Below are 18,058 nucleotides of genomic sequence, written 5' to 3'. Positions count from 1 at the left end.
TAACCACATATTGACCTGTAACTATAAACCACATATTGACCTGTAACCACATATTGACCTGTAACCACATATTGACCTGTAACTATAAACCACATATTGACCTGTAACCACATATTGACCTGTAACTATAAACCACATATTGACCTGTATCTATAAACCACATATTGACCTGTAACTATAAACCACATATTGACCTGTAACTATAAACCACATATTGACCTGTAACCACATATTGACCTGTATCTATAAACCACATATTGACCTGTATCTATAAACCACATATTGACCTGTATCTATAAACCACATATTGACCTGTATCTATAAACCACATATTGACCTGTATCTATAAAACACATATTGACCTGTAACTATAAACCTCATATTGACCTGTAACTATAAACCACATATTGACCTGTAACTATAAACCACATATTGACCTGTCTCTATAAAAACCACATATTGACCTGTAACCACATATTGACCTGTATCTATAAACCACATATTGACCTGTAACTATAAACCACATATTGACCTGTATCTATAAACCACATATTGACCTGTATCTATAAACCACATATTGACCTGTATCTATAAACCACATATTGACCTGTAACTATAAACCACATATTGACCTGTAACTATAAACCACATATTGACCTGTAACCATAAACCACATATTGAACTGTATCTATAAACCACATATTGACCTGTAACCACATATTGACCTGTAACTATAAACCACATATTGACCTGTATCTATAAACCACATATTGACCTGTAACCACATATTGACCTGTATCCACATATTTACCTGTAACTATAAACCACATATTGACCTGTATCTATAAACCACATATTGACCTGTAACTATAAACCACATATTGACCTGTAACTATAAACCACATATTGACCTGTAACTATAAACCACATATTGACCTGTATCTATAAACCACATATTGACCTGTAACCACATATTGACCTGTATCCACATATTTACCTGTAACTATAAACCACATATTGACCTGTAACTATAAACCACATATTGACCTGTATCTATAAACTACATATTGACCTGTATCTATAAACCACATATTGACCTGTAACTATAAACCACATATTGACCTGTATCTATAAACCACATATTGACCTGTATCTATAAACCACATATTGACCTGTAACTATAAACCACATATTGACCTGTAACTATAAACCACATATTGACCTGTATCTATAAACCACATATTGACCTGTAACTATAAACCACATATTGACCTGTAACTATAAACCACATATTGACCTGTATCTATAAACCACATATTGACCTGTAACTATAAACCACATATTGACCTGTAACTATAAACCACATATTGACCTGTAACTATAAACCACATATTGACCTGTATCTATAAACCACATATTGACCTGTAACTATAAACCACATATTGACCTGTAACTATAAACCACATATTGACCTGTAACCACATATTGACCTGTAACTATAAACCACATATTGACCTGTAACCACATATTGACCTGTATCTATAAACCACATATTGACCTGTATCTATAAACCACATATTGACCTGTAACTATAAACCACATATTGACCTGTAACTATAAACCACATATTGACCTGTAACCATAAACCACATATTGACCTGTATCTATAAACCACATATTGACCTGTATCTATAAACCACCTATTGACCTGTAACTATAAACCACATATTGACCTGTATCTATAAACCACATATTGACCTGTAACTATAAACCACATATTGACCTGTAACTATAAACCACATATTGACCTGTAACTATAAACCACATATTGACCTGTAACTATAAACCACATATTGACCTGTAACTATAAACCACATATTGACCTGTATCTATAAACCACATATTGACCTGTAACTATAAACCACATATTGACCTGTAACTATAAACCACATATTGACCTGTAACCACATATTGACCTGTATCTATAAACCACATATTGACCTGTATCTATAAACCACATATTGACCTGTAACCACATATTGACCTGTATCTATAAACCACATATTGACCTGTAACTATAAACCACATATTGACCTGTAACTATAAACCACATATTGACCTGTATCTATAAACCACATATTGACCTGTATCTATAAACCACATATTGACCTGTAACCACATATTGACCTGTAACTATAAACCACATATTGACCTGTATCTATAAACCACATATTGACCTGTAACTATAAACCACATATTGACCTGTAACCAGATATTGACCTGTAACTATAAACCACATATTGACCTGTAACCACATATTGACCTGTAACTATAAACCACATATTGACCTGTAACTATAAACCACATATTGACCTGTAACCACATATTGACCTGTAACTATAAACCACATATTGACCTGTAACTATAAACCACATATTGACCTGTAACTATAAACCACATATTGACCTGTAACCACATATTGACCTGTAACTATAAACCACATATTGACCTGTATCTATAAACCACATATTGACCTGTAACCACATATTGACCTGTAACCACATATTGACCTGTAACCACATATTGACCTGTAACTATAAACCACATATTGACCTGTAACCACATATTGACCTGTAACTATAAACCACATATTGACCTGTAACTATAAACCACATATTGACCTGTAACTATAAACCACATATTGACCTGTAACCACATATTGACCTGTAACTATAAACCACATATTGACCTGTATCTATAAACCACATATTGACCTGTAACCACATATTGACCTGTAACCACATATTGACCTGTAACCACATATTGACCTGTAACTATAAACCACATATTGACCTGTATCTATAAACCACATATTGACCTGTAACTATAAACCACATATTGACCTGTAACTATAAACCACATATTGACCTGTAACCGCATATTGACCTGTATCTATAAACCACATATTGACCTGTAACTCCTCTGATTGCCATGGTGATCTCTGTCTGCTTCTTGGCTTCTATAAAGAGCTCGTCTCGTCCCTCGACCATGAACAGCACGGTTAGAGCTGCTAGGTGAGCCCCAGCGGAGTGGCCGACTAACACCATGTTATCCTGCACAGACAACATAGTGGATATCAATACCTGTTAACTGTTTATTACCCACTTTACAAACTAAAAATCAACAGTTTATGAACGACTAACACCATGATATCCTGCACAGACAACATAGTGGATATCAATACCTGTTAACTGTTTATTACCCACTTTACAAACTAAAAATCAACAGTTTATGAACGACTAACACCATGATATCCTGCACAGACAACATAGTGGATATCAATACCTGTTAACTGTTTATTACCCACTTTACAAACTAAAAATGAACAGTTTATGAACGACTAACACCATGATATCCTGCACAGACAACATAGTGGATATCAATACCTGTTAACTGTTTATTACCCACTTTACAAACTAAAAATCAACAGTTTATGAACGACTAACACCATGATATCCTGCACAGACAACATAGTGGAGTGAATCATCAACCAATGTGTTATAAAAGATTATTACACCTTTATAAACTATATACAGTGGAGCAAAAAAGTATTTAGTCAGCCACCAATTGTGCAAGTTCTCCCACTTAAAAAGATGAGAGAGGCCTGTAATTTTCATCATAGGTACACTTCAACTATGACAGACAACATGAGAAGAAAAACAATCCAGAAAATCAACATTGTAGGATTTTTTATGAATTTAGTTTTCTGTAAATACCAGCAACAGTGTGTGAAAACCTTGTGAAGACTTACAGAAAACGTTTGACCTCTGTCATTGCCAACAAAGGGTATATAACAAAGTATTGAGATAAACTTTTGTTATTGACCAAATACTTATTTGCCACCATAATTTACAAATAAATTCATAAAAAATCCTACAATGTGACTTTCTGGATTGTTTTTCTTCTCATTTTGTCTGTCATAGTTGAAGTGTACCTATGATGAACATTACAGGCCTCTCTCATCTTTTTAAGTGGGAGAACTTGCACAATTGGTGGCTGACTAAATACTTTTTTGCCCCACTGTATTAACTTACAGGTTAGTGTTTATTAACCTTATAAAGGGTATTTTAACACTATATTGTCCTGTGAATAGACAACAGACACAGGAGGGCGTATATAAACATTGCATTTAGGAATAATCTTCAGTTAAGGGCCTCATAAAAACGTAACATCCCATTGACGTCAATGCATTAAAGTGAAAATGCCAAATAAATAAGTTTGAATAGGCCTCTGTGATACACACCAACGTGCTACACTGTAATTGTGAAACCGAGAATTCATCTACTGTTTCCATCGCTTACTTTGTCAAAGTTGAACTTATGGCCATTCTCCCTCGCCCAAACGAGACAGTCGGCAATATCTTGAACCATACACAAAACATTACCCTGGAAAGAAGATTAAAGTCAAATTCAATGTGTACGCTGAACATGACAGAGGGACTGTGTCCTTTAATTTATTATTTGTTTTGTTATTGGTCGTGGAGGGAGTCTTACCTTCGGGTATGTGCAATAGTCTGGGCAGATCACCGTTGCGCTGAGCTCCTTAGCCATCTGCATGGCCAGTAGACAGTATATGGACCTCTCCCCTGAACCCCAGCCTCCCCCGTATATAAACACTACCACGGGCACCGGTCCGCTGCCTGGCTGGGCCACTGTGGGAGAATAGTACAAGTCCAGCCGGTTGCTACGACGACCAAACGCGATGCCCTTAAGAAAGACGGGAGGAAGGAGAAGAAGAAGAAGCAGTGACGCTTTCACATTCAGTTATGATGAGGTACATAGCTCCTATTATCACCACAGTCAGCTACTATTATCACCACAGTCAACTCCTATTATCACCACAGTCAGCTCCTATTATCACCACAGTCAGCTCCTATTATCACCACAGTCAGCTCCTATTATCACCACAGTCAGCTCCTATTATCAGCTCCTATTATCACCACAGTCGGCTCCTATTATCACCACAGTCAGCTCCTATTATCACCACAGTCGGCTCCTATTATCACCACAGTCAGCTACTATTATCACCACAGTCAGCTCCTATTATCACCACAGTCAGCTCCTATTATCACCACAGTCAGCTCCTATTATCAGCTCCTATTATCACCACAGTCGGCTCCTATTATCACCACAGTCAGCTCCTATTATCACCACAGTCGGCTCCTATTATCACCACAGTCAGCTACTATTATCACCACAGTCAGCTCCAATTATCACCACAGTCAGCTCCTATTATCACCACAGTCAGCTCCTATTATCAGCTCCTATTATCACCACAGTCAACTCCTATTATCACCACAATCGGCTCCTATTATCACCAGTCAGCTCCTATTATCACCACAGTCAACTCCTATTATCACCACAATCGGCTCCTATTATCACCACAGTCAGCTCCTATTATCACCACAGTCAACTCCTATTATCACCACAGTCAGCTCCTATTATCACCACAGTCAGCTCCTATTATCACCACAGTCAACTCCTATTATCACCACAGTCGGCTCCTATTATCACCATACTCAGCTCCTATTATCACCACAGTCGGCTCCTATTATCACCACAGTCAGCTCCTATTATTACCACAGTCAGCTCCTGTTATCACCACAGTCAACTCAGCTCCTATTATCACCACAGTCAGCTCCTATTATCACCAGTCAGCTCCTATTATCACCACAGTCAGCTCCTATTATCACCAGTCAGCTCCTATTATCACCACAGTCGGCTCCTAATATCAGCTCCTATTATCACCACAGTCGGCTCCTATTATCACCACAGTCAACTCCTATTATCACCACAGTCAACTCCTATTATCAGCTCCTATTATCACCACAGTCGGCTCCTATTATCACCACAGTCAGCTCCTATTATCAGCTCCTATTATCACCACAGTCAGCTCCTATTATCACCACAGTCGGCTCCTATTATCACCGCAGTCAGCTCCTATTATCAGCTCCTATTATCACCACAGTCGGCTCCTATTATCACCACAGTCAGCTCCTATTATCAGCTCCTATTATCACCACAGTCAGCTCCTATTATCAGCTCCTATTATCACCACAGTCGGCTCCTATTATCACCACAGTCAGGTCTTATTATCACCACAGTCAGCTCCTATTATCAGCTCCTATTATCACCACAGTCGGCTCCTATTATCACCACAGTCAGCACCTATTATCACCACAGTCAACTCCTATTATCACCACAGTCAGCTCCTATTATCACCACAGTCAACTCCTATTATCACCACAGTCAGCTCCTATTATCACCACAGTCAGCTCCTATTATCACCACAGTCAGCTCCTAATATCACCAGAGTCAGCTCCTATTATCACCAGTCAGCTCCTATTATCACCACAGTCAGCTCCTAGTATCACTACAGTGAGCTCCTATTATCACCACAGTCGGCTCCTATTATCACCACAGTCGGCTCCTATTATCACCACAGTCAACTCCTATTATCACCACAGTCAACTCCTATTATCACCACAGTCAACTCCTATTATCACCACAGTCAGCTCCTATTATCAGCTCATATTATCACCACAGTCGGCTCCTATTATCAGCTCCTATTATCACCACAGTCAGCTACTATTATCACCACAGTCAGCTCCTATTATCACCACAGTCAACTCAGCTCCTATTATCACCACAGTCAACTCCTATTATCACCACAGTCAACTCCTATTATCACCACAGTCAACTCCTATTATCAGCTCCTATTATCAGCTCCTATTATCACCACAGTCAACTCCTATTTTCACCACAGTCAGCTCCTATTATCACCACAGTCAACTCCTATTATCACCACAGTCAACTCCTATTATCAGCTCCTATTATCACCACAGTCAACTCCTATTATCACCACAGTCAGCTCCTATTATCAGCTCCTATTATCACAACAGTCGGCTCCTATTATCACCACAGTCAACTCCTATTATCAGCTCCTATTATCACCACAGTCAGCTCCTATTATCACCACAGTCAGCTCCTATTATCACCACAGTCAACTCAGCTCCTATTATCACCACAGTCAACTCCTATTATCACCACAGTCAGCTCCTATTATCAGCTCATATTATCACCACAGTCGGCTCCTATTATCACCACAGACAACTCCTATTATCAGCTCCTATTATCACCACAGTCAGCTACTATTATCACCACAGTCAGCTCCTATTATCACCACAGTCAACTCAGCTCCTATTATCACCACAGTCAACTCCTATTATCACCACAGTCAACTCCTATTATCACCACAGTCAACTCCTATTATCAGCTCCTATTATCAGCTCCTATTATCACCACAGTCAACTCCTATTTTCACCACAGTCAGCTCCTATTATCACCACAGTCAACTCCTATTATCACCACAGTCAACTCCTATTATCAGCTCCTATTATCACCACAGTCAACTCCTATTATCACCACAGTCAGCTCCTATTATCAGCTCCTATTATCACAACAGTCGGCTCCTATTATCACCACAGTCAACTCCTATTATCAGCTCCTATTATCACCACAGTCAGCTCCTATTATCACCACAGTCAGCTCCTATTATCACCACAGTCAACTCAGCTCCTATTATCACCACAGTCAACTCCTATTATCACCACAGTCAGCTCCTATTATCACCAGTCAGCTCCTATTATCACCACAGTCAGCTCCTATTATCACCAGTCAGCTCCTAATATCAGCTCCTATTATCACCACAGTCAGCTCCTATTATCACCAGTCAGCTCCTAATATCAGCTCCTATTATCACCACAGTCAGCTCCTTTATCACCACAGTCAGCTCCTATTATCACCACAGTCAGCTCCTATTATCAGCTCCTATTATCACCACAGTCAGCTCCTATTATCACCACAGTCAGCTCCTATTATCAGCTCCTATTATCACCACAGTCAACTCCTATTATCACCACAGTCAACTCCTATTATCACCACAGTCAGCTCCTATTATCAGCTCCTATTATCACCACAGTCAACTCCTATTATCACCACAGTCAACTCCTATTATCACCACAGTCAGCTCCTATTATCAGCTCCTATTATCACAACAGTCGGCTCCTATTATCACCACAGTCAACTCCTATTATCAGCTCCTATTATCACCACAGTCAGCTCCTATTATCACCACAGTCAGCTCCTATTATCACCACAGTCAACTCAGCTCCTATTATCACCACAGTCAACTCCTATTATCACCACAGTCAGCTCCTATTATCACCAGTCAGCTCCTATTATCACCACAGTCAGCTCCTATTATCACCAGTCAGCTCCTAATATCAGCTCCTATTATCACCACAGTCAGCTCCTATTATCACCAGTCAGCTCCTAATATCAGCTCCTATTATCACCACAGTCAGCTCCTTTATCACCACAGTCAGCTCCTATTATCACCACAGTCAGCTCCTATTATCAGCTCCTATTATCACCACAGTCAGCTCCTATTATCACCACAGTCAGCTCCTATTATCACCACAGTCAACTCCTATTATCACCACAGTCAACTCCTATTATCACCACAGTCAACTCCTATTATCACCAGAGTCAGCTCCTATTATCACCAGTCAGCTCCTATTATCACCACAGTCAGCTCCTAGTATCACTACAGTGAGCTCCTATTATCACCACAGTCGGCTCCTATTATCACCACAGTCGGCTCCTATTATCACCACAGTCAACTCCTAATATCACCACAGTCGGCTCCTATTATCACCACAGTCAACTCCTATTATCACCACAGTCAACTCCTATTATCACCACAGTCAACTCCTATTATCACCACAGTCAGCTCCTATTATCAGCTCATATTATCACCACAGTCGGCTCCTATTATCACCACAGACAACTCTTATTATCAGCTCCTATTATCACCACAGTCAGCTACTATTATCACCACAGTCAGCTCCTATTATCACCACAGTCAACTCAGCTCCTATTATCACCACAGTCAACTCCTATTATCACCACAGTCAACTCCTATTATCACCACAGTCAACTCCTATTATCAGCTCCTATTATCAGCTCCTATTATCACCACAGTCAACTCCTATTTTCACCACAGTCAGCTCCTATTATCACCACAGTCAACTCCTATTATCACCACAGTCAGCTCCTATTATCACCACAGTCAACTCCTATTATCACCACAGTCAGCTCCTATTATCACCACAGTCAGCTCCTATTATCACCACAGTCAGCTCCTAATATCACCAGAGTCAGCTCCTATTATCACCAGTCAGCTCCTATTATCACCACAGTCAGCTCCTAGTATCACTACAGTGAGCTCCTATTATCACCACAGTCGGCTCCTATTATCACCACAGTCGGCTCCTATTATCACCACAGTCAACTCCTATTATCACCACAGTCAGCTCCTATTATCACCAGTCAGCTCCTATTATCACCACAGTCAGCTCCTATTATCACCAGTCAGCTCCTAATATCAGCTCCTATTATCACCACAGTCAGCTCCTATTATCACCAGTCAGCTCCTAATATCAGCTCCTATTATCACCACAGTCAGCTCCTTTATCACCACAGTCAGCTCCTATTATCACCACAGTCAGCTCCTATTATTAGCTCCTATTATCACCACAGTCAGCTCCTATTATCACCACAGTCAGCTCCTATTATCAGCTCCTATTATCACCACAGTCAACTCCTATTATCACCACAGTCAACTCCTATTATCACCACAGTCAACTCCTATTATCACCAGAGTCAGCTCCTATTATCACCAGTCAGCTCCTATTATCACCACAGTCAGCTCCTAGTATCACTACAGTGAGCTCCTATTATCACCACAGTCGGCTCCTATTATCACCACAGTCGGCTCCTATTATCACCACAGTCAACTCCTAATATCACCACAGTCGGCTCCTATTATCACCACAGTCAACTCCTATTATCACCACAGTCAACTCCTATTATCACCACAGTCAACTCCTATTATCACCACAGTCAGCTCCTATTATCAGCTCATATTATCACCACAGTCGGCTCCTATTATCACCACAGACAACTCTTATTATCAGCTCCTATTATCACCACAGTCAGCTACTATTATCACCACAGTCAACTCAGCTCCTATTATCACCACAGTCAACTCCTATTATCACCACAGTCAACTCCTATTATCACCACAGTCAACTCCTATTATCAGCTCCTATTATCACCACAGTCAACTCCTATTTTCACCACAGTCAGCTCCTATTATCACCACAGTCAACTCCTATTATCACCACAGTCAACTCCTATTATCAGCTCCTATTATCACCACAGTCAACTCCTATTATCACCACAGTCAGCTCCTATTATCAGCTCCTATTATCACAACAGTCGGCTCCTATTATCACCACAGTCAACTCCTATTATCAGCTCCTATTATCACCACAGTCAGCTCCTATTATCACCACAGTCAGCTCCTATTATCACCACAGTCAACTCAGCTCCTATTATCACCACAGTCAACTCCTATTATCACCACAGTCAGCTCCTATTATCAGCTCATATTATCACCACAGTCGGCTCCTATTATCACCACAGACAACTCCTATTATCAGCTCCTATTATCACCACAGTCAGCTACTATTATCACCACAGTCAGCTCCTATTATCACCACAGTCAACTCAGCTCCTATTATCACCACAGTCAACTCCTATTATCACCACAGTCAACTCCTATTATCAGCTCCTATTATCAGCTCCTATTATCACCACAGTCAACTCCTATTTTCACCACAGTCAGCTCCTATTATCACCACAGTCAACTCCTATTATCACCACAGTCAACTCCTATTATCAGCTCCTATTATCACCACAGTCAACTCCTATTATCACCACAGTCAGCTCCTATTATCAGCTCCTATTATCACAACAGTCGGCTCCTATTATCACCACAGTCAACTCCTATTATCAGCTCCTATTATCACCACAGTCAGCTCCTATTATCACCACAGTCAGCTCCTATTATCACCACAGTCAACTCAGCTCCTATTATCACCACAGTCAACTCCTATTATCACCACAGTCAGCTCCTATTATCACCAGTCAGCTCCTATTATCACCACAGTCAGCTCCTATTATCACCAGTCAGCTCCTAATATCAGCTCCTATTATCACCACAGTCAGCTCCTATTATCACCAGTCAGCTCCTAATATCAGCTCCTATTATCACCACAGTCAGCTCCTTTATCACCACAGTCAGCTCCTATTATCACCACAGTCAGCTCCTATTATCAGCTCCTATTATCACCACAGTCAGCTCCTATTATCACCACAGTCAGCTCCTATTATCAGCTCCTATTATCACCACAGTCAACTCCTATTATCACCACAGTCAACTCCTATTATCACCACAGTCAACTCCTATTATCACCAGAGTCAGCTCCTATTATCACCAGTCAGCTCCTATTATCACCACAGTCAGCTCCTAGTATCACTACAGTGAGCTCCTATTATCACCACAGTCGGCTCCTATTATCACCACAGTCGGCTCCTATTATCACCACAGTCAACTCCTAATATCACCACAGTCGGCTCCTATTATCACCACAGTCAACTCCTATTATCACCACAGTCAACTCCTATTATCACCACAGTCAACTCCTATTATCACCACAGTCAGCTCCTATTATCAGCTCATATTATCACCACAGTCGGCTCCTATTATCACCACAGACAACTCTTATTATCAGCTCCTATTATCACCACAGTCAGCTACTATTATCACCACAGTCAGCTCCTATTATCACCACAGTCAACTCAGCTCCTATTATCACCACAGTCAACTCCTATTATCACCACAGTCAACTCCTATTATCACCACAGTCAACTCCTATTATCAGCTCCTATTATCAGCTCCTATTATCACCACAGTCAACTCCTATTTTCACCACAGTCAGCTCCTATTATCACCACAGTCAACTCCTATTATCACCACAGTCAACTCCTATTATCAGCTCCTATTATCACTACAGTCAACTCCTATTATCACCACAGTCAGCTCCTATTATCAGCTCCTATTATCACAACAGTCGGCTCCTATTATCACCACAGTCAACTCCTATTATCAGCTCCTATTATCACCACAGTCAGCTCCTATTATCACCACAGTCAGCTCCTATTATCACCACAGTCAACTCAGCTCATATTATCACCACAGTCAACTCCTATTATCACCACAGTCAGCTCCTATTATCACCAGTCAGCTCCTATTATCACCACAGTCAGCTCCTATTATCACCAGTCAGCTCCTAATATCAGCTCCTATTATCACCACAGTCAGCTCCTATTATCACCACAGTCAGCTCCTATTATCACCAGTCAGCTCCTAATATCAGCTCCTATTATCACCACAGTCAGCTCCTTTATCACCACAGTCAGCTCCTATTATCACCACAGTCAGCTCCTATTATCAGCTCCTATTATCACCACAGTCAGCTCCTAGTATCACCACAGTCAGCTCCTAATATCACCACAGTCAGCTCCTATTATCACCACAGTCAACTCCTATTATCACCACAGTCAGCTCCTATTATCACCACAGTCAGCTCCTATTATCAGCTCCTATTATCACCACAGTCAACTCCTATTATCACCACAGTCAACTCCTATTATCACCACAGTCAGCTCCTATTATCACCACAGTCAGCTCCTATTATCACCAGTCAGCTCCTATTATCACCACAGTCAGCTCCTAATATCACCAGTCAGCTCCTATTATCACCACAGTCAACTCAGCTCCTATTATCACCACAGTCAACTCAGCTCCTATTATCACCACAGCCAACTCCTATTATCACCACAGTCAGCTCCTATTATCACCACAGTCAGCTCCTATTATCACCACAGTCAGCTCCTAGTTTCACTACAGTGAGCTCCTATTATCACCACAGTCAACTCCTATTATCACCACAGTCGGCTCCTATTATCACCACAGTCAGCTCCTATTATCACCACAGTCAACTCCTATTATCACCACAGTCGGCTCCTATTATCACCACAGTCAACTCCTATTATCACCACAGTCAACTCCTATTATCACCACAGTCAACTCCTATTATCACCACAGTCAACTCCTATTATCACCACAGTCAACTCCTATTATCAGCTCCTATTATCACCACAGTCACCTCCTATTATCAGCTCCTATTATCACCACAGTCAACTCCTATTATCACCACAGTCAACTCCTATTATCACCACAGTCAGCTCCTATTATCACCACAGTCAGCTCCTAATATCACCACAGTCAGCTCCTATTATCACCACAGTCAGGTCCTATTATCAGCTCCTATTATCACCACAGTCAGCTCCTATTATCACCACAGTCACCACAGTCAGCTCCTATTATCACCACAGTCAGCTCCTATTATCACCACAGTCAGCTCCGATTATCACCACAGTCAACTCCTATTATCACCACAGTCAACTCAGCTCCTATTATCACCACAGTCAGCTCCTAATATCACTACAGTGAGCTCCTATTATCACCACAGTCAGCTCCTATTATCACCACAGTCAGCTCCTATTATCACCACAGTCAGCTCCTAATATCACCACAGTCAGCTCCTATTATCACCACAGTCAGGTCCTATTATCAGCTCCTATTATCACCACAGTCAGCTCCTATTATCACCACAGTCACCACAGTCAGCTCCTATTATCACCACAGTCAGCTCCTATTATCACCACAGTCAGCTCCTATTATCACCACAGTCAGCTCCTATTATCAGCTCCTATTATCACCACAGTCAGCTCCTATTATCACCACAGTCAGCTCCTAGTATCACTACAGTGAGCTCCTATTATCACCACAGTCAACTCCTATTATCACCACAGTCGACTCCTATTATCACCACAGTCAACTCCTATTATCCCCACAGTCGGCTCCTATTATCACCACAGTCAACTCCTATTATCAGCTCCTATTATCACCACAGTCAACTCCTATTATCACCACAGTCAGCTCCTATTATCACCACAGTCGGCTCCTATTATCACCACAGTCAACTCCTATTATCAGCTCCTATTATCACCACAGTCAACTCCTACTATCACCACAGTCGGCTCCTATTATCACCACAGTAAACTCCTATTATCACCACAGTCAACTCCTATTATCAGCTCCTATTATCACCACAGTCAACTCCTATTATCACCACAGTCAACTCCTATTATCACCACAGTGAACTCCTATTATCACCACAGTCAACTCCTATTATCAGCTCCTATTATCACCACAGTCAACTCCTATTATCACCACAGTCAACTCCTATTATCAGCTCCTATTATCACCACAGTCAACTCCTATTATCACCACAGTCAGCTCCTATTATCACCACAGTCAGCTCATATTATCACCACAGTCAACTCCTATTATCACCACAGTCAACTCCTAATATCACCACAGTCAGCTCCTATTATCAGCTCCTATTATCACCACAGTCAACTCCTATTATCACAACAGGCAGCTCCTATTATCAGCTCCTATTATCACCACAGTCGGCTCCTATTATCACCACAGTCAACTCCTATTATCAGCTCCTATTATCACCACAGTCAGCTCCTATTATCACCACAGTCAACTCAGCTCCTATTATCACCACAGTCAACTCAGCTCCTATTATCACCACAGTCAGCTCCTATTATTACCACAGTCAGCTCCTATTATCACCACAGTCGGCTCCTATTATCACCACAGTCAGCTCCTATTATCACCACAGTCAGCTCCTATTATCACTACAGTGAGCTCCTATTATCACCAGTCAGCTCCTATTATCAGCTCCTATTATCACCACAGTCAGCTCCTATTATCAGCTCCTATTATCACCACAGTCAGCTCCTATTATCACCACAGTCAGCTCCTATTATCACCACAGTCAGCTCCTATTATCACCACAGTCAGCTCCTATTATCACCACAGTCAACTCCTATTATCACCACAGTCAGCTCCTAATATCACCACAGTCAGCTCCTATTATTACCACAGTCAGCTCCTATTATCACCACAGTCAACTCCTATTATCACCACAGTCAACTCCTATTATCAGCTCCTATTATCACCACAGTCGGCTCCTATTATCACCACAGTCAACTCCTATTATCACCACAGTCGGCTCCTATTATCACCACAGTCAGCTCCTATTATCACCACAGTCAACTCAGCTCCTATTATCACCACAGTCAACTCAGCTCCTATTATCACGACAGTGAGCTCTGCATAATCAGAAAAGAAATGACTATAATCATCCTCTACCACTATTCGTGGAGAAAATATTTTTTGAAAACCTCAGAATAAAATATTTTTTAAACTTAAACCCTTTTTCAGGTCCCTGTCTTTAATTAGATAATTAATACAATTTGTAAAAATCCAGACACTAAAGAGGACTTTCTACTGACTCTGAAAAACACCAAAAGAAAGATGCCCAGGGTCCATGCTCATCTGTGTGAATGTGCAAGGAGGCATGAGCACTGCAGATCACGTGTAACAACACCTGCACAGGATCGGTACATCCAAACATCACACCTGCGGGACAGGTACAGCAACAACAACTGCCCGAGTTACACCAGGAACGCACAATCCCTCCATCAGTGCTAAGACTGTCCGCAATAGGCTGAGAGAGGCTGGACTGAGGGCTTGTAGGCCTGTTGTAAGGCAGATCCTCACCAGACATCACCGACAACAACGTCACCTATGGGCACAAACCCACCATCGGTGGACCAGACAGAACTGGCAAAAAGTGCTCTTCACTGATGAGTTGCGGTTTTATCTCACCAGGGATGATGGTCAGATTCACGTTTATCGTCGATGGAATGAGCGTTACACCGAGGTCTGAACTCTGGAGCAGGATCGATTTGGAGGTGGAGGGTCCGTCATGGTCTGGGGCGGTGTGTCACAGCATCATCGGACTGAGCTTGTCATTGCAGGCAATCTCAACGCTGTGCGTTACAGGGAAGACATCCTCCTCCCTCATGTGGTACCCTTCCTGCAGGCTCATCCTGACATGACAATGCCACCAGCCATACTGCTCATTCTGTGCGTGATTTCCTGCAAGACAGGAATGTCAGTGTTCTGCCATGGCCAACGAAGAGCCCAGATCTCAATCACATTAAGCACGCCTGGGAACTGTTGGATCAGAGGGTGAGGGCTAGGGCCATTCCCCCCAGAAATGTCTCGGAACTTGCAGGTGCCTTGGTGGAAGAGTGGGGTAACATCTCCCAACAAGACCTGGCAAATCTGGTGCAGTCCATGAGGAGGAGATGCACTGCAGTACTTAATGCAGCTGGTGGCCACACCAGATACTGACTGTTACTTTTAATTTTGACCCCCCTTTGTTCAGGGACACATTATTCAATTTCTGTTAGTCACATGTCTGTGGAACTTGTTCAGTTTATGTCTCAGTTGTTGAATCTTGTTACGTACATACAAATATTTATTTACAAAAAATAAACGCAGTTGACAGTGAGAGGACGTTACTTTTTTTGCTGAGTTTGTAATACCAGAGAATCTTTTATTTTTACTTTTACCCCTTTTTCTCCCCAATTTCGTGGCATCCAATTAGTAGTTACAGTCTTGTCCTATCGCTGCAACTCCCCTACGGACTCGGGAGAGGCAAAGGTCGAGAGCCATGCGTCCTCCGAAACACGACCCTGCCAAGCCGTACTGCTTCTTGACACACTGCTCGCTTAACCCAGAAGCCAGCCGCACCAATGTGTGAAACACCGTCCAGCTGGTGCCCGTCCCGCCACAAGGAATCACGACCGGCCAAACCCTCCGCTAACCCGGACGACGCTGGGCAAAACCCTCCGCTAACCCGGACGACGCTGGGCCAAACCCTCCGCTAACCCGGACGACGCTGGGCCAAACCCTCCGCTAACCCGGACGACGCTGGGCCAAACCCTCCGCTAACCCGGACGACGCTGGGCAAAACCCTCCGCTAACCCGGACGACGCTGGGCCAATTGTGCACCGCCTCATGGGTCTCTCGGTCACGGGTCTGTAGTGACGCCTGCGCCACACGGGAGGACTAACTAGCCTGGTTTTCTACATTACCTTTTCATAATCTTTGTGGTTTTGCTACATTACCTTTTCATAATGTTTGTGGTTTTCTACATGACCTTTTCATAATGCTTGTGGTTTTCTACATTGCCTTTTCATAATGCTTGTGGTTGTCTACATTACCTTTTCATAATGATTGTGGTTTCTACATTACCTTTTCAAAATGATTGTGGTTTTCTACATTGCCTTTTCATAATGGTTGTTGTTTTCTACATTACCTTTTCATAATGCTTGTGGTTTTCTACATTGCCTTTTCATAATGATTGTGGTTTTCTACATTACCTTCTCATGGTGCTTGTGGCTTTCTACATTACCTTCTCATGGTGCTTGTGGCTTTCTACATTACCTTTTCATAATACTTGTGGTTTCTACATTGCCTTTTCATAATGCTTGTGGTTTTCTACATTACCTTCTCGTCGTGCTTGTGGCGTGCTACATGACCTTTTCATAATACTTGTGGTTTCTACATTGCCTTTTCATAATGCTTGTGGTTTTCTACATTACCTTCTCATCGTGCTTGTGGCTTTCTACATGACCTTTTCATAATACTTGTGGATTTCTACATTACCTTTTCATAATGCTTGTGGTTTTCTACATTACCTTCTCGTCGTGCTTGTGGCGTGCTACATTACCTTTTCATAATACTTGTGATTTCTACATTGCCTTTTCATAATGCTTGTGGTTTTCTACATTACCTTCTCAGCGTGCTTGTGGCTTTCTACATTACCTTTTCACAATGCTTGTGGTTTCTACATTACCTTTTCATAATGCTTGTGGTTTTCTACATTACCTTTTCATAATGCTTGTGGTTTTCTACATTACCTTTTCATAATGCTTGTGGTTTTCTACATGACCTTCTCAGCGTGCTTGTGGTTTTCTACATTGCCTTTTCATAATGATTGTGGTTTCTACATTACCTTTTCAAAATGATT

At 41.6% G+C, this 18,058-nt stretch overlaps 1 protein-coding gene across 1 annotated transcript in view; it reads right to left on the bottom strand.

Moving 5' to 3' along the window:
• The window catches only part of LOC115126856 (uncharacterized), a 42,412-nt gene that overhangs the window by 10,967 nt on the left and 13,387 nt on the right, over positions 1–18,058 (bottom strand). The window contains 3 exon segments of the mRNA XM_065011116.1: positions 2,972–3,113; positions 4,362–4,445; positions 4,554–4,766. Of these exon segments, the coding sequence (XP_064867188.1) occupies positions 2,972–3,113; positions 4,362–4,445; positions 4,554–4,766 (439 nt within the window).

Source organism: Oncorhynchus nerka, linkage group LG27, assembly GCF_034236695.1.
Source record: "Oncorhynchus nerka isolate Pitt River linkage group LG27, Oner_Uvic_2.0, whole genome shotgun sequence".
Classification (NCBI taxonomy): domain Eukaryota; kingdom Metazoa; phylum Chordata; class Actinopteri; order Salmoniformes; family Salmonidae; genus Oncorhynchus; species Oncorhynchus nerka.
Note: the sequence above shows the minus strand (reverse complement) of the source record. Positions and strands in the feature narration are given on the sequence as shown.